The sequence below is a fragment of the Lutjanus erythropterus genome, chromosome 17, assembly GCF_056507025.1.
Source record: "Lutjanus erythropterus isolate fLutEry1 chromosome 17, fLutEry1.hap2, whole genome shotgun sequence".
NCBI lineage: Eukaryota > Metazoa > Chordata > Actinopteri > Lutjaniformes > Lutjanidae > Lutjanus > Lutjanus erythropterus.
In genome coordinates this window covers 12,990,183-13,008,859 of record NC_139333.1, presented here as the reverse complement: position 1 = coordinate 13,008,859, position 18,677 = coordinate 12,990,183, and the positions used below count along the sequence as shown (strand labels likewise).

General features: G+C 38.8%; 1 protein-coding gene across 1 annotated transcript; it reads left to right on the top strand.

The window, feature by feature from the left end:
- Positions 1-612: 612 nt before the first annotated feature.
- Positions 613-18,288, top strand: nlrc3 (NLR family, CARD domain containing 3). Its single transcript, XM_084741099.1, has 19 exons — positions 613-713; positions 2,555-2,725; positions 6,610-6,873; positions 7,285-9,031; positions 9,125-9,211; positions 9,744-9,827; positions 10,284-10,367; positions 10,461-10,544; positions 10,674-10,757; positions 11,538-11,621; positions 11,776-11,859; positions 12,143-12,226; positions 12,630-12,713; positions 13,694-13,777; positions 14,082-14,165; positions 14,283-14,366; positions 16,090-16,173; positions 17,411-17,494; positions 17,614-18,288. Exons 2-19 carry the CDS (start codon positions 2,599-2,601, stop codon positions 17,702-17,704), a joined length of 3,408 nt encoding a protein of 1,135 aa, XP_084597225.1. The 5' UTR covers positions 613-713; positions 2,555-2,598; the 3' UTR covers positions 17,705-18,288.
- The last annotated feature ends 389 nt before the right edge of the window (positions 18,289-18,677 follow it).

Below are 18,677 nucleotides of genomic sequence, written 5' to 3'. Positions count from 1 at the left end.
GTGGTAGTTACTGTTATGCATGGAACAGATCGTATCTGTTTAGATGTGGTCACAAATAGAGCAGAAGCATTCACTCAGCATTACACTTTGATATATGATAATCATTGTGCTGTGCAGTACCTGCATACTGTATATGTCTAAGATGAATTGTTGCTTCCTGCTCAATATCAGCTCAGCATCCTGTCTTTATTCTTTATGATTTTCTAAAGAGAAACACTGAATTTCTTTAATTATCACCTGTTTACAGCACTACTTACTGATGCATTTGCAGCCTGAACACCAGTAATCATTTGTGTATCTCTCACAACAGCTCTCATCTGTGGTTCCATCTGCAGCTTAAATAGTGACTTGAGCAGCAGTTTCAGTAAAAAGAGATTGAAGCGTGGTTAAACTCATGGGCCTTGTACGATGTCACACTGCGTGCAGACATTTTTTTTCTCTCTTTTTGCTGTTCAACCTGCTAAACCACAAGACAGGAAGGCAGATCAGCGAGGCAGGAAGAAGCTGCAGCTTGAAACAGTACCTCCAGCAACAGTACTGACATACGATGATGCTGTTTGCTCGCTTGTCTTCGACTAGACCTCACTCTTTAGAGATTCCCCACTTGACCTACACCTGCTTTGATGAGAATGATGGCGTTACCTTATAAAACACCTGTGTTGGGAGTGTTTGACACCCTCTGACACCTACAGACAGCTTCCAACGAGCCCATGGTGAGTTAACTGAGTTTTGTCTCCTTCACACTTCATGTTAACTGTTTAATCTTCACAGCTACACAAGGTTTTTATAGACCTTAACTTTCCACCATGGCCTTTAGTCTGTATCTGCTTCAGGTCAATGACCTTCAACAGATGTTAACTCACTTTGCCATAAGCTACAATACACTACTGACACACATCATAATTAAATGTTTTATTAAATGTGGCCTCTTTCCTTGCACAGCGTGTTTCTGGCATGCTTGCATCATCCAAACGACAATGACACTTGTGTTTTTGCTTGTTGCTAATGATGAAGATTAATGTGTAATTTTACAGGCCTGTGTTTCTATACTGACTGAGCGTTTGTCAGCTTAACGCGGTTGCAACTGTTTGACACCCTCCCTGACACATTTCTACACTATCATTAATGTGTTAATACGTGGTTTTGGCCATTAAGATTGTCTGCAAACTTAACAGCGGAAGCTGGCAGGCTGTCTGAGGTCTGGGCTTTTCAATCAGCTTCCTTTGAGAGAAGTTACGTGTTAAGCAGCAAACCACACAGGAAGGCATCTATCATTTCCCGTTCTCACAGAAACCTTAAATGTAATTTAAAATTATTTTTTCGCAGTACTTTCACTCCACTTTTGCTAAAATATAATAGCAATAAACTAAATGTATGCTACAGTTCATACAAATGGATGCAATGAGCATTGCAAAAGCCAAAACAAAACAAGAAATCAAGGGCAAACACATGAGATCCTGTAATATAAAGTAGCATATGTGTTTCTTTGTCTTTCAGAACATAAAAGTTGCTAATGTGTAGTGACAAAATGTTGGTATTTCACAAGTTGGGAATGAGACTTGGGTGGCTGGACATGTAAATTATGTAAGTCAAGAACAGCCTTACTTGTGAATATGTTTTTAATTCTGCTATTTTGAGATTACAAGTTAATTATTTAGTCATCTTGAATTGAAAAATATGTTCTAGTACAGATGTTTTAAGCTTTAAACGGCATATGTGAATGTTGTGTTCACAACTTGTTATTGCAGGTTAGATCAAGATAAGCAATTGTATCAAATGCAGCAAGTCACATAACAGATGTTTTTTTTTTCTGGCATGCAGGTCCATTTTGGTAATGAAGCCAAAAATAAACAAGAACCAATGACATTTGCCAAAACCAGTCTCTCAAATTATTCTCAGCTAATTTTCCTAAAAACATTGGCCTGCAATAATTCATGTTTTTTGATGATACTGACATCAATAGTCATCCATTTTTTTCAGGCTGTGCTAAGTTCTATAATTTTCTTTACATGTGTTGCTGTTTCTGTTCCTTATGTGTGGCACTTTGAATCGATGTATGAAATGTACAACAAATATTAAGATGCTTTAAGACCCGACCTGATTACATATCTGGAATCTGGATCTGCATTTAGCTAATGAGAGCAAAAACTGTCGAAGGGATGTCAGCTGACCCATAACCACAATGCTGAGCAGTACAGAGTTGCTCTAGTTAAGATCATCTTTCATGTCTGGTTAATGAATATAGATTATTTTCTGTGCACATACAGGGAGTTAAATAGCCATACGTTTATCAAAGATATCACTGAAATTCATCATAGATCTTAACATTATTAGTGAAAGCTTTATAACAAATTGTTCTGTGCACTCCAGTCTCATTTTGATAGTCACGTACATTTCATATGCTTTTCAGTGGAAATATATAATCAGTGATGCATGAATTAATATACAGTATAGTTAATTCATCCCCCTTCATCATGCCCAGTTGAGTTACTGTTTAATTAAATTTAAAATAATGCCAAATTTAAATAACGCTATTTTGTATTGTATCCTGTAGACACAAACAGGAACGTCTGAAGGCAAAAGTTATCAAACTGTCTCATGGAGAGGAAGGCACATTACGATTCTATCCTGGACCGAAGCAAACGCATCACTTGGCAGGATGACTGCTATGTGGATCTTCAGTCCACGTCCTCCTGCTCTGTATCTTCACAAGCAGAAACAGAGGGTAAGAGTGTCCTTAACAGTAGATCATTAAAGTGGATATACATAAAATAAAAAAGACATGCAGGGGAGAAAGGGGATAATCGTAACATTTTTGGTTTGAACATCAGTAACTCAGCGATTGTTTGTGCCAGTGCTCTCAAACCTTGATACATGGTTCACATGTTTGTCTACTACAAACAAAACTCAAGTAGACGCCTACTACACAATCACAGATTATGTGAGTTAATATCATATACAGAGTTCCATTATAATGAACTGTTACAACTATCCCCACCCCAGGCGGCCAATACATAGCGAACTGTTTCAGCATGTGGGCTTCAAGGTAGCATGAATGCAAAGCATTAAATAAAACTGCTACTTTTGTTATGTAAATCAAACCACTCTGTAAGTAATACAATGATCTTTAGGCAAATAATAATCGTGATGAAAAATGTATTGTCTTACTTGAAAATTGTTTTTTTGTTTTTTTTGTTTTTTTTTTTTGGTTGAAAATGTTTCTCACAAAGACATGCCATAAAGAGGAAACAGGAGTGTACTGTATTGATGACAGCACTTTTCTAATTGGTCAAACTGACAATTAGTTGACCAATTAACCCCATGTTACAACTTACCCCAGTCTCCCCTACTGTGCTTTCATTTACAACAGAGACAACATATGATCTCCAAATCTTCAGTTCTGATTCATCTCCAGCTACTTTGACATGATGCTCCATATCGTCTACATCATTTCTACCCATATTCACATGCCGCTGTTCTTATCATGACCATGAAGCCACAGCAGTGAGCCTTACAGCCTTATCAGTAAAGACACAGGAGCTGTGATTAATGATATCAGATGAAAACAACCTGTCTTCAGGGCTTACATTTGTCTTCCAAATGTGGGTGGAAAAATCAACCGTATTTTTAATAATTATAAATAAAAACAAACTATATATATATATACATATACATATATATGTATGTATATATATATGTATGTATGTATATTAAACTTGAACTAAGAAAAATAATCAAATATAAAACTATGAAATAAAAAAAGTGTGATATTTTGTCATCAAATTTGTGACTCAACTCGACCAGCTTGTTCAGTCAAAAGACAAAAACAGTAGACACTGTCTTAAAATTATTACGTCAAAAGGGAGACTAGTGTTAAGATCAAAAGGACTGGAAAACATTTAACTGTTAAGTGTTTCTTGAGAAGTTTAATTTAGATTTTGTCTGTTTTTTTCATGTTAATGGGGAGTTTTTAACTTGCTTTTAGAGAATTCAATTAGAGCTTCCTGTGGTGGTCCACTCAGATTGAATCATCCCCCTATCAGACTCTAATAGGAAATGTTCTGCAAGTACACTTAAATTAAATTTTTAGGGTAAAATGGCAGAGGTGACTATTACATACATAGTTTGCCATATATTTAACAAGTGACGCTACTGTGCATTTACGACTGTTGCCTAGTTACTGTTATTCACAAAATGGCGTACCGCTCACCACGTCTGCTTACCAGTTTCCTGGGGAGAAACCCTGTTACTTTTCAGGAAGATTACAGGTTTTCGAGATTATTTTGACCTTTCTCTATATGAGCTAGAAAATTCCAGAAATTATTGTAATGTTCTCTTTTAAAGACTTACCTGCACATCCGCCTGATTGTTTTCCAATGACTGCTTTTTAATGGACATGGGGAGAATAGAGAGCCTGCCCTTCTGAAAAGAACATTTTTGGGCTGTTGATGTCAGCTTAGACAAAACAAATGTTCAAGTTTGTATAGCTTTTAATTGAAGCTGAAAACATTTTTCTTCTGATGTGTTTAAATGCCAGCTGGGTTTTTTTTTTTGCATCAAATACTGAATCTTAAAAATAGCTCTTTTGGAAGACTGTGATAACTAAAATTGTAGTGTTGAGTGAAGTAGAAAAGACTGTTGGAAGATGCGGGTGCTAACTAGATGGTTCACTGACTGTAATTTCTGATCATGGTAATTGCTGCAGGAAAATCAAAGCAAGTTTGACTTTTCTGTACAGGATTTTAAATATAGATCTCTACCAGTGATTGAACTGGCTTTTGCAGATTATAGAAAGAAAACTGTGTGAAAAAAAATCCTCCTTGTTTGGTTAATTGGCTGTTGTGCAGTATGTCAAGTGTTTTGTCTTTAATTGCTTCACACCTCTCTCCTGTGTGTGTGGATGTCGATGCATACAAATGCAGTTCTTTATATGGAACAAAAAAGTGTTCATAAAAATGATAAATATCCACAAAACACAAACATTATTCTATAAAACAAAACATAAAGTGAGAGTAAGATTTAATATCTGCAGCACAGTTTGTAGATTATAGAAGTGTTTGTATGTTTATGAATGTTTGCAGAGACGAGTCATGTTCTGTTGATGGTCATGTAGATTACATTGATAACAGTGACTGTATGTTGCTAGTTGATGCTGACAATATTTAAGTTCGTTACAGTAGCATCAGTCCCGTGGGGTCATGGCGGACACGTTATCCTGTTCCAAATTGCTCACTGTGCAAATCTGCATAGGAGCAAGTCACCCTGTGCATGTCTTTATGCCGACAGCTGCTTTTATGCTTGTCTTTATGTTTTGTTCACACTGCAGCACAAATTGCCTACTTCAGAAATGTAAAAAGTTGGTACGATTCATCACATATCATGAATATCTGTGTCACATTTTGTGTCAATCCATAAAGTTACATGTCATGATGTTTCATAGAATAAGTGAATATTTTGACCTGCTGATTGTGTTCGAGGGAAAATTGGAGAGAAAGTTACAGGATTTGTACACGTGATATATATTGCAAGACTGTCTGATCTGGCAAAGGATTCCTCCTCTGTTGCTCTTCCTAAAGTTTCTTCCATTTTTTTCTTTTGTTAAATGCTTTGGGAAGCTTTTCCTTATCCAAATCCAGGGTTCAAGAGTAGAGGGTGCTGATTGTAAAGCCTCTTGGGGCAAATTTGTGATTTGTGATGTATTAGTCCGATAGCTGTTGAGATATTTAAGTCCGGATCAAAGCAAGTGGTGCTCGCTGCAGAGCCAAATTTGACCTGGTCCATCTCCACCTCTCTGGACCTAGTGCTGCACCCGTGGAGTGAGATCAAGTTGGGTTAGGGGAGGAAAATCAAGCCAAGCAACCTGCCTACCTGTTGGTCTTAGGGTGCAGCTGAATCGAGGTTGAGCTGAACTAGGTCAGGCTCCACACATTGGCTCTGCAGCGAGCAGAGTGGTGATAGATCAGCCAACAGAGAGACAGACATTACCATCCATAGATCCATGCTGCTAGAAGACATAGAGGGTTTGGAATATGATTTGGGTGTTTAGGTGTTTGTGTGCGTTATACGGGAGGTGATCCACATACAAATAAATTTTACAGAACAAGCCATCAAATGAAGAGCATGAACCTGACCATAGATAAGAAATTCGTAGAAAATATTAGGAATGGAAAAGAGAACTGAAAAGAAGAACAGACTGTTATTCAGAATTACAGGTATTGTGCAGTTGGATTGCCTGAGAAAAGCTAAAGTACACATCTAAAAAAAAAAGTCAGCATATATGAATGATTGCAAATGGGCACTATCCTTCGAATAGTCATTGAGAGTAAAGCAGTGGAAAGCAGCATGAACTTTCAAGATGTAACTGAATACACATAATGAGAGTGACTGGCATTTATCCCTTAGTAAATATATTTCAATATATAGTTTTCAGTGACTGACAAATTACTTTTTTTTTAACTTCTTTCTATTATGAAGACAAAAATGAGAATCCACTCTCTGCACCATGTTTTTCTACTGTTCATCAAGAAGTGTTGCTCAAGAAATTGTCTTTGTTAATTATCACTTGATAATCTCATTCAAAATTCTTCTTATCTTTTTGTTTTGGCTTAGACCTTGGCTGGGTCCAAAAGCATCAAGACCAGCTGCAGCGCTTCACTACGACCTCCTTCCTGGAAGAGATGCTAACCCACCTGAGAAAGATGGATGTACTGAGTTCAGCAGAGGAGACCAAGGTCAAAGAAGCAGGCCGGCTGCAAGACCAGGTCACCATGTTCACGACCATTATCGCTGACAAGGACACTCAAGCGTCTGATGTCCTGCGGGGTTTCATAGAGAGCTCAGATTCTCAGGTGGCCCAGCTCACTGTGAACCACGGTAAGGGGCTTGGAATTTGATTTTCTCTCTGTGACAGTCATTCTTTCAAGGAGTAAAGAAAAAATTGTTCTCCACAAATAGCTTAGGATTCTGGTACCTCAGTGATAGGCGAGATCCTTCAGTAATAGCTGGGATCATCGTTTGATTCATGAGTCCTCTTAACAACATGGCAAAATGTCATTTATGAAGATTTTGACATCCCAACCTACTCCTAATGAGCTGTTCAGTGTTGTGCTTGGTGTATGAATGACTGGGCATGTAAATGTAATGCATTGGAAAGCACTTTGCACTATTCTTTCACTACTCGTATAAATTTGATCCAATTCCTGTTTGGAATTCTTGGCAATAAAAAGATAACAAACCTGACAAGGTTCATATTGACCATAACCTGAGAAATTTTCTCCACTGCAGATTCCATGGTAAATGAGCACAAAGATGTGCTGTTACGGCGATATGAGCAGTACAGAGAAAGAGATTCAGTCAGCTGCCCCAAACTGAACATCTCATCAAGAACCTTACTCCTGGTTGATGGACTTTCTGACCTCCAGGAAAAGGAGCATGACTTGATGCAGGTGGGAGTGACTCGAGGAAGGAAAAGGAATCACCTCAGACAGCTGGGGCTGGCCAAACTCTTGGAGCCCCTGACCCGGGTCAGTTTACCTCCCAGAGTCTCCCTCACAGTCGGGGTGGCTGGTATCGGCAAGACAACCTGGGTTCGACACTTCATCAGACAGTGGAGCCAAGGGACCATCTGTACAGATGTGAGCTTCGTCTTGCCTTTCACTTTTGGCGAGCTGAACTCATTGGAAAAACTTTCTGCTGAGAGGCTGGTGAAAATGGCGTTCCCTCATTTAACAGACCCCAGTCTGGTCCTAAGCAGCCCCTGTCGCACTCTGCTCATACTTGATGGTTTGGATGAATTCCGCTGCACTTTAAATTTCTCCGATGCAGCTCCTTGCAATGACCCAAAGAAAGAAGTGTCCATTGACGACCTGGTTACCAACATCATCCGGGGGAATCTGCTCCCTGATGTAGCAGTGTGGGTGACTTCCAGGCCAGGAGTGGCCTCTCTCATCCCTGGAGGATTGGTTGACAGGGTGACTGAGATCCCAGGATTCAGTCCAAAGGACATCCAACTCTTCCTAAACCACCACTTCTCTGAGAGGGACTTTGCCAGTAAAATATGGGCACACTTGGAGTCCAATAAGATCTTCATGGTGATGTGCTACATACCATGCATCTGCTGGATAGTAGCTGATACTCTGACATATATCATGCAGAGTGAAACACAAGAGAGCCTCCCAAGGACTTGCACTGAGCTGTACGGACACTTCTGTTCCATGAAGGCAGAAGTCGGTGAACCAAGAGGCAGGGAGCCTGTAAAAATGGAGCAGCTCCATGGGAGCAATCGCAAACTGCTGGGGAATCTTGGACGACTGGCCTTCTATGGGCTCCTCAAACACAAGTACACCTTCAGTGAGCAGGATCTCAGGGCCTATGGGATAGATCTGCTGTTAACTCAGTGCAGTCTTGGTGCTGGAGTTCTGGTTCGGGAAGAGTCGACCATACACACAACATTTCGGTTTACTCATTTGACTCTGCAGGAGTTTCTTGCAGCTACGTTCTACCACGTGTCCTCCAAGCGGGCCATCTTTGATTTGTTCTCAGAAAGCACCATGTCCTGGCCTAAGATTGGTTTCCAGAACCATTTTAAAAGTGCCTTTCAGCACTCACAACAAGCTGAAGATGGTCACTTGGATGTGTTTGTGCGCTTCCTGACAGGCCTGCTGTCCTCATTGGCACTGAAACCTCTTGCTGGGCTTCTGGCCCTTGGAAAAGATGATGGCAATCAGAAGACATGGGCTGCAGGATTTCTACAAAGCCTCTTGGTCAGTGGAGGTGCAGTTGTGTCCCTGCGTGCAGTCAACCTGGCTTATTGTTTACAGGAGCTGCAACATACAGAGATGTTGCGCAGTGTAGAGGAAGATTTACAGCTTGGTAGCCTGGGAGGGAAGTTAACCCGGGCTCACTGTGTTGTACTGGGCTATCTGCTGCACGTGTCTCCGGAGTGCAGCGAACAGACCAACCTAACAGGCTCTCTGAACTCCTCGACAGTGAAATGTTTGCTCCCACAGCTGCTGTACTGCAGCCATCTCAGGTCAGCTACCCACACCAGACCATTTCTGTTCCAGTAAACTAATGTTCAGGAGAAAGACTGAAGGGTGACACTTCTAACTCATCTACTCCACAGGTTGGAGAATAATCAGTTCAAAGATGATGTCATGGAATTGCTGGGAAGCCTCCTGAGTGCCAAAGACTGCCATATCCAGAAGATGAGGTAAGATCACACTTACTTTCCTTCTTGAGGTAAAGCATCATCTGAAGAACATTTTACAGTTTAATGGTTCTGAGTCTCCTCATTTTATGAACTTGCCCAGTTGCTCACATGAATGGTTAAACTTCATAATTATGAATCAGAGTTATTCTTGCTGATTACAAGGGTGTAAAAAGACAACAACAGGGATTCATTTTTAAGTCCCATTAAATTGTGGTTAAACTTTAAATTATTTTGCAACAAATTTTTTAACTTCTGAAACTTAAAAATCTTAAAATTGAGATAGATTAAAACCAAGATTATTTGGATTTACTTAACTAGGGTTCATTTGTAATTGTGCAGCAGAGCTCTGCGTAATTTTAAACCTGGATTTACTCATTTTAAACCTAGTTTTGCTCTGATTAGAACTAATCTTAGATTATATTAACCTCAGTGATTACGATGTTGTTTAGGACTGGTGCTGTGATAATGATGTATGTGATTTATCATTTATTTTGTACCATATGATTGTAACCTCTTTTATTCACTCCCTCAGCTTGGCAGAGAATGCCATCAGCAACAAAGGTGCCAAAGCCCTGAGTCGAGCCCTCTTGGTGAACCGGACCCTAACTTCTCTCAAGTGAGAACTGTTTGTTGCTTTTGACTGAATACAGTTGAATTAAGTGAATGGCCCTAACCCTTTGGGTTCATAAGAAAGAAAAGGGATGTTTCTCCTGCACTAAACTGCAATGTTGCCTGAAAGGTTGCTCCAGAGGTCAAAAACAGTCAATAACCCTTTATTTTCAAATATTTTTATTTTAGAATTAGATGAGAAATAAGGCATGGATTCGAATGCATACAACAGTTGTGTGTACTTCAATACTGGCATGTAAATCAAACAAGTTTTGTCAGAGATGATAACACTGATGTTTAACACATTTGGTGCATTGCCGCTCTATACCTAGAGCATTCATACCTTCTAGTCTTTGTAGTTTTATACAATTTCTACTTATTTCCAAGTAATCAAACTGCTGCACTTCTTATATTCTTTGCTATGCATTACTACACAGTGTTTCTCTTATTATTCTACATTTAGTCTCCGGAACAACAACATCGGCTCTAAAGGAGCAAAGTTCCTGGCAGAGGCTCTGAAAATGAACCAAGTCCTAGTATCAGTCAAGTGGGTATAATTACCATAGATTGTTTTTTAGTCACTCATTGATCCTGCAAAATGCCAGTACAATTCCTCAATTTCCTTATAACCACTCATCAGCTTCCAGAACAATGCCATTGAGGAGGACGGTGCTCAGGCCCTTGCAGAAGTACTGCAGTGCAACCGCAAACTGGTGTCTCTGAAGTGAGTTTTATCAGCCTTTTACTTGTGTTCAGTTGTGTCCATGTCCTATTCATAGTATATGGGTGTTCATGATGATGATGTAGATGTAGAGTAATCTGTACATTTTTTTTCATTCATGCAATGATTTAGTATACAGAAGAACACGATTGGACCAGGAGGAGCAAAAAGGATTGCAGAAGCGCTGAAGACAAACCGGACTCTCACAAAGCTGATGTAATAATAAATTATTAATTTGTTATACTGACGGGGATTATTTAATACTACACTTTTTACCTACTACTGAGCTGGTACAATATGCAAGTATTTAACCCAGTGTCTTAGGCTATTCTTCATTAACATGCAAAGCTAGCATACCTACCTTTGTTTAGAGAGTCTATAAAGCTACAATATGTAAACATGAGACTTATGTATTTTACTTAATTGTGTTTTTTCATGTTGTGTATTTACATTATCCCAAATGTTTCCAGCAACGTTCAAACGCAGAGAAATACATAATTTATTCAAGGTAATAGAGCATTTCCTGCAAGCTGTTGCTAACTAGTGGCTAGCTGTGATAATTCAGAGGAAAACATGGGGTACGTCAGATATGTCAGAGAGTAAGGAAGGAGGTCACATGCGTGTAAATGTAACACTTTAATATCACCTCATCCATGAACATGATTTCAGCCTGGCTCATGTCAGATAGATTTTCATCTATAGCTAACATGGTTGTTTAAAAGTGAAAATGAGAGATAAGATAAGATAAAATAAGATTGGATGAGAAATATAAAAAAACAAGTAGTAACCGTATAAACAACTCAATGGCAGTGTAAGAACTCCCATGATCCCACTCTACTTCAAGCCAGCAAACTGTCCCTCGTTAATTTTTTTTTAAATATGAGAGACCCCTAGTGGCAGAACTTAAATATTGCACATTTTAATGGATCACAAACTAATTGTCAAGATTTCTGACTTTTTCTAATGTGTCCCGTCTATTTTTGTTTTTGTCTGCAGTCTTTGTAGCAATCAGCTTGGGGACAAAGGAACAGTCGCTCTGGCTGAGGCTTTGACAGTCAACCACACCCTGCTCTCGCTTCAGTCAGTACCTTCTGCAGCGTCCTCATCATCCATCATCCTCTGTTCATAATGTGTTTTAATGTTTCGGATCATTACACTTTGGTTTACATACTGTGCAGCAATTATGCAGTTTGTTTTGCAAGTCATTCATTACATTTAACTTTTCTTTTGGCAGACTTCAGAGTAACTCAATCAGCAACAGAGGCATGACAGCCTTAACCAAAGCACTTAGGCTGAACCGTGGCCTCGTGTCCTTGAAGTGAGTATTAAACCTGAAGCTTCTCTCTCTTTCACACTTGATCCTTTAACAAAGAACCAGCGGCTGCTGGTTCGATTCCCACCTGCGGCACATTTGCTGCATGTCATCCCCTCCCTCTCTCCCCCTTTCCTATCATATCTTCAGCTGTCCTATCTTAATAAAGGCAAAAAGTCCCCCAAAAAAGTAAAAAAAAATTATATGCCATATGGACACCAGTCATCTTTGGCACTGAGATTGTTGCTCATGTCTTTTTTTCCTACTATGTACTTTTCTCCCTGGTTAGTTTGAGGGAGAACTCAATCGGTGTGGAGGGAGCAAAGAACATGGCCCACGCCCTCCATGAAAACAACTCTCTACAAGACCTTGAGTGAGTCACCTCATTAATAGTGTAAAGCTCCACAGAGACATGGAATATCCAGCTGTTTAGAAAATGTCATTTCCCCAGTCTATGGTATATCACTCAGGGCTATTGTATGGTGGAAAATTAAAAACCCCATGAGATTACTGTATGAAGAAATGAAGAAATATGGTGACATTCACAACTTACAAAAATTTCTCCTTTAATCACCTAGACCTTCACCCAATTATATTGAGTGGATTTTTCCCTCTTCAAAGACATATTTTTTACCAGCCTGAAAACAGACTTAAAATTATTACACATAATGTAGATAATGAAAGCTAGGACACTCTGTCTTTTTTACTCTGTGGGATATTTTGTAATAATTAACTGTGTGTGTCTTTGTGTGTGTGTCCTTGTGTGTCTGTCTCAGTCTAACAGCCAACCTGTTGCATGATGAAGGGGTTCAAGCTATAGCGGGTGCAATCAGATTGAATCAAGGACTCACCTCTTTGCAGTAAGTGAGGCTTGTAATGCAAATTCAAGCATAAAAATAGACACAAACAAGCCAGCAAGTACTTCAGGCATCACCAATTTCACTTTGCATTGCCAGTGTTCCTTGAAAAATACAAAAATAGTGTCAATAAAGTAGATCCACTTAACTAGCTCTTTTATTTTATTTTATTTTATTTTATTTTACACTCACTTGACTTTCTTTTATGGACCAGTCCAGTCACAGAATGTTTTGTATGTCTGCTCCTTTAGAAAAAAAAAAAAAAAAAAAAACGGAAAGAGACACAATATGGTGAAATTAAATGATAATTAATTCAGTTTTTTTTTTTTTTTAAAGAGCAGCATAGTCACCTATCCTAACTGTTTTCACTGTTAAGTCAACTCACATCTGTACTTTTATCATTTTTAGTTGGTTAGAAATAGTTAACTTTCTAGTTAGAACATAATTAGCTTCCTAAACATCTGCATAAACAACAGACAGCCACTGGCGCTGGCTCTCATTGACGGTGAGAGGCTGTTTCCAAATGGACACAGGGAAATAGAGATCCATGTGTGTACATGAGGCCCTCAGAAAGAGGAGAAATCACGACACAGGTAGCCCTGGGAGAAGTTTAAGTGAGCTAATTAAGACCTTAAATGGCTCTCAAGCACCACACCAATTTGCCTCCATGGTGCTGTTTTCCATTCAAATCATGGGAACTAAAGATGGTAAAATCATATAGCTCTGAGTATACAACAACAGCCTCCATTAGCTGGTCCTCCATGATCATTTCAAAGCATCTGTAAACTTCCTCACCACCACAGAAGGCCCAGCTCTCAATGAACCAAGATGGACAATGTGGAAAAACAGCACTTTTCTGCACTGAGTTTTACTTTTAGTGCTTATGTTATTTTACATTTATTATATGTGTTTGTGACATGTAAAGAATGACATAGTATTTCCCTCATATTTGACCTTATATGCCTCTGTTTCTCTTTCTACAGTCTCCAGTGGAATTTCATCAAGTCCTCTGCCACTAAAGCTCTGGCTCACGCACTCCGCTCCAACTCCACAATGCAGCTCTTGGAGTAAGCCCAATAGTCCAGACACGTTCTGCTATTGTCAGCCTCATTTCACCCACCTCTTTTCCACACACTCTTTTCGCTGTGTAAACACACTCTTTTCGCTGTGTAAATTGATCTCACCAAAACTTCAAAGCTGTATTTTGTCGAAGACTCCTGGGCTGACATTACTGCGAGCAAATGACTCGCTACAGGGTTTTATTGAGTGATCGTGTTATCTGTCGCTAGGCAGTTAGGAGAAATTTCAGTCACAGGGTTGTATTGTTATTTGTAATTATCACTGTGTCTGTGTCTCCGTCTTTTGCTGCAGTCTGCAGGAGAACGCTATTGGGAATGAGGGTGTCATTTTTCTCGCTGAGGCCTTGAAAACCAACTCATCCCTGCGTACATTATGGTAAGCAGCAAAATCGTCGATCAATCTTTGGTTCACTTTTTAAGATAAAATAAATAAAAGCTGATGACATAAAAGTCGTGATTGATGTGTTTGCTAATGTGTGTGTTGTCTCTTAAGTCTCCAGGGCGTCTCAGCGGGCACAAGTGGCGCCATTGCGATGGCGAAAGCTCTGATGACCAACCAAACCCTGCAAACATTAGAGTGAGTCCAGGCTCTAACTGTGATTTAGCATTCAGCTACATAATGAAGCTATTTAAAACCAGCAGAGCTCAATCATGCTCCTCAGTCATGCTGCCATCTTCTGATCAGTCAGTTACAGCTGATTGTATTCCTGTTATAGCAGGCCGGCATTTGGCCCGAATGAGGTCAAGCAGGACTGTTGGACTGATGAGATGCAGTGTTACTCCTCCTGAGGCTCATTTCCAACTCTTTCTCTGTTCATCTGAAAAACCTTTGCCCTCTGATTTGTCTGCTTTACAAACCTGACAGGTCTGTGTTTTGGATTTGGTGTTTGTTTGTCTATTTAAGCCTCAGCACTCAATTTAACTGGTCTGATTGCAGTCTGGCAAAGATGCTCAGATTCTTACTCTAGACACATTTAATTTTGTCAGAGATTTTGTTATTACCATGGTAAGAAAAATCTCTGGGTGTATTAATCCACTGTGGCAAATGTTGCAAATCAATTTAAACTGTTTAACTAAACAGTTTTATGTATTCTGATAAGATTTTTGAATCAGTGTGACAAAGAATTTTGACTTATCAGGTATTTAATTTCTCGGACAATAAAACACCTTGACTGTCTGTAAAGTGCACATTACAGGCACAACCTCCCGTCTCCGTTTCCTTGGAAACACATGGGATCTGACTAATAACTGGAAAACTCTGAATCAAGTGAGAAGAACTCCTTTGCACTGAAACATGGTTTACTGCTCCAGCAAGGAGGTCAGCCCTCAGTAACGACAAACAACAGAGACGATTTGTAGTCCTTGCTGAGTCAGCTAGCCATCTTGAGCTAACGTTAAGGCTTTCTATAGTTGGTAGGATTAATAAAACTGAATAAATACCACACATACAAAGAAAAAAGTCATCTCTCCATGGACAGATTTAGCTACGACATCTACAAGCTCCACGTGTATTTTTAAGCTAACAGTGACCTGTCATAGACCACCGGCACAGCTGATGGAGGATGGTGAATAGAGTTACCATGTGATCCAAACATTTGTAATAACTCCGGAGTGCTGAAAAGCTGAAAAAAGCTTTCCAAAATTTGCAACATGGTTGGAACTACTTTGATCAGCACAGAGAGAAAACCTCAGCCCCACAAGGTATATTCTCACAGAGGGTTTATTTCAATCTTTATGGAAAGTTCAAATTTAATTGAACTTAAAATGCAATCAGACTGTAGGTTATTTCACAAACAATCAGGCAAGACAAGGCAAACAATTCATTAACACAAAATAGAGCAATAGGCTTAAAATATGGACACAAAACTTTGTGTCATGTTTGAGATTTTCAAAAACAGCAACAAAAGAAACTGTGAGAAAACTCATTGTGAAGTGAAGGCTGGTTGTGCAGAGTCTTGAGGAGGAGTGTGATCTCTGTGAACCATTTTTTCCATTATGCAACGAGCACAAGGCAGCTCATTGTGAAGCTGTCAGTTTCTCAGTTCATGGTGAAGAACCAATTTTAAGATTGCAGCCTGTGTTTATACAACACTGAAAAGAAAAGACAGGAAGTGAGAGAAAGATCTGACTCAATAAGAATCCTCCTCATTATTCAGCTCTCTGATGGCTTTTGTCCCAAATAATAATCCAATACCAGCTCTTGCATTTCTCTGTCATTGTTGATGCTGCTAGTGCCATTTATGTACAACAACTAGTCTTGTGTTTTACTCTTAATGTTGGCACATTTTCCTCTGTTTCAGTCTGCGTGGAAACACTGTGGGGATGGAGGGAGCCAAAGCTCTGGCTAATGCACTGAAAAGCAACAGAAGCCTCAAGTCATTGAAGTAAGTCCTGACTGGAGCTCATCGTTATTCATGTGAACCAAAACGTCACTATTTATCCAGTTAGAAATAATAATGTCATTGACAGTTTCTTTCATATGGTCTATTTAATCTACTTTACTATGAAAAACACATTTTAAAAACGCGAAAATTCTGAAAGTCAGTCTGATTTAAAGCACTGGATGTGGGACAGACACTAAATTTTATTTATATAGCTTTTTTTTTTTGACAAAAAGAAATAAAAAGACAGGGCAAATAAAATAAGAATAATAGCAAATGACATGAGCACAAAGAGAACAAAAACAATAAAATATATGAATGAACAAATAATAAATAAATAAACGAGAATAAAAGCAGTATAAATAGAACATGTATCAAACATTTTCAAAAGCTTTCACAAGGAAGAAAGTTTAAAGAACTAATATGAAATAGAGACTTGTGTGTCTTGAGCTCAGTGGGCAGAGGTCCACAGTGTGGGGGCTCTGATAGCAACAGCCTGACTAGCCTTTGTCACACACTGTGACCTTGAAGTAACAAGCAGGCTCAGTCAAATCAGAAATGTATTCAAGAGCAGAGCTATTTAAGGCTGTAAAAGTGAGGAATACAATTTTGAAATCTATTTATATCTTATTGTCACAGTAATCAGTCCTACAGCAGCATTTTATACCAACTGGAAATGGTGGAAGGAGTCCAGGCTGTAAAGTGTGTTACAATAATCAAGCAGAATAGATAAAAGATGTATTTTTTTGGTTTTAGGCCAGCAAATGATACGAATGACCTAATTTCAAAACTATCTTGAGCTGGAAGAAACAAAAATAATTTTTTTGACTTAATCAACCATACATGCTAGCATCAAATATTACCCCTAGATACCTACCAGCCTGTTTAATATTAAAGATTTAAGTCTTCCAATTCAAATGTATTTCAGTTGATTATGATTCTGCATCTTAGAAAGTATCTTAGGAGTGGTATGTAAAAGACTTTATCACTGATCATAAGGCAGTATTAAGCTAACAGTGTCTGACTAATCTACTCAACCAATAATCAAGCTTTTAGTTAAAAAATTGAACTTCCAATTAGCTGCATCATACTGTAACTCCTGGGGATTTATATGTACTGAACTTCTTGTTCATTTCTGGGAACAAACTCAGCCAAATCCAGCAGTTTGCGATTGGAAGTAGAAGCTTTATAGTGAAATAGCTGGACATTTCATTCAGTTTGTGTCTGTGTGCATCATCAGTCTGCAGGAGAACTCTCTGGGTATGGATGGAGCCATATTCATTGCAACAGCCTTGAAGGGAAACCACCAGCTGACGTACATCAAGTAAGTTTTCTTTGTTTTTTTTAACACCCCCCTGTCTTTGTTGTTTATTTCACAGAGGGCAGTATTTCACTACATGCTGTCTTTGCTCATATTTGACAAACTGATGACTGTTTCTGCAGTTTGCAGGGAAACGGCATTGGAGAGTCTGGAGCTAAGGTCATATCTGATGCCATACGAGCCAACGCTCCGGGCTGTGTGGTCGACATCTGACCCAGAAAAGAACCACCTCTGCAGAGAAGGTCTTACATGTTGCACTGAAATAACAGCAGGCAGTGTTTTCAGAAGTTGGTGTAAATTACGTATTTTAGTTCACCTTCAGCTGTATGTTGGTACTTAAATATCACTCTATAACTGTTATACTAATTTCTCTGTATTTTCAGATGTATTCATATTTATTATTACATTATTATTGAAGTGGCAGTTGATGAAAATATATATGACTAGATTGTGGCACCACAATTATATTTGAAATACACTCAGCATCCATGATTATGGAGCTGCATTCCTCATCGGTTGTCCTGATTAAGAAGCTATTCTGTTTATTTGCTCTATTTGCACAAAATAATTTGATGTTGATAAAATAAATAAAACTAATAAAAATGGATACTCTTATTCACATAGCAGCTGTGTGCCATTATCACCATTATTCACTCCTGCTGTGCTGACATGATAAGATTAATGATGAACACATTATTTCATGTGCACAGGACTCGTTTAATAACTTCAAAGTAATCTGCATCGGCTGTTTGATTTATTCAATCCTATAACAATAGTTGGATACAAGAATACTAATAACACTCAGTGTACAATCAACAGGAAAGATGTATTTACTGCAACACTTCTGTACTTGTTGCAGTTGGCCATACAGTATTTGTTCTAAATTTGGAACAAATGTTTGGCTACAGAACTGACTCAAAGCATCTTATTCTTTATGTTTGTGTCTAATAAACACCAACAATTTATCATATTGTTGGCTGGCACATGAGAGGTTTAAGCAGAAGTGGAAGGCATGTATTGAAAGAATGAAGAAGTTGAGAGGGTCTAGCTTTGCCAAATCATCTAATCATCACATATGCTGGCATTATTTCCTAACCTGCTTTAGTATGTGCACCAGTGCCAATGAGCAAAACAAAAGTAAATACAACTTTTAAAATAGTATTAATAAAAAATTCCACTCATAGTA

Bases quoted from the DNA above. Each gene is read 5' to 3' on its own strand.
- nlrc3 (XM_084741099.1), top strand. From the start codon at position 2,599: ATGGAGAGGAAGGCACATTACGATTCTATCCTGGACCGAAGCAAACGC. The intron at 14,166-14,282 runs GTAAGCAGCAAA...TTGTCTCTTAAG, and splicing joins TCATCCCTGCGTACATTATG to TCTCCAGGGCGTCTCAGCGG. The intron at 16,174-17,410 runs GTAAGTCCTGAC...GTGCATCATCAG, and splicing joins AGAAGCCTCAAGTCATTGAA to TCTGCAGGAGAACTCTCTGG.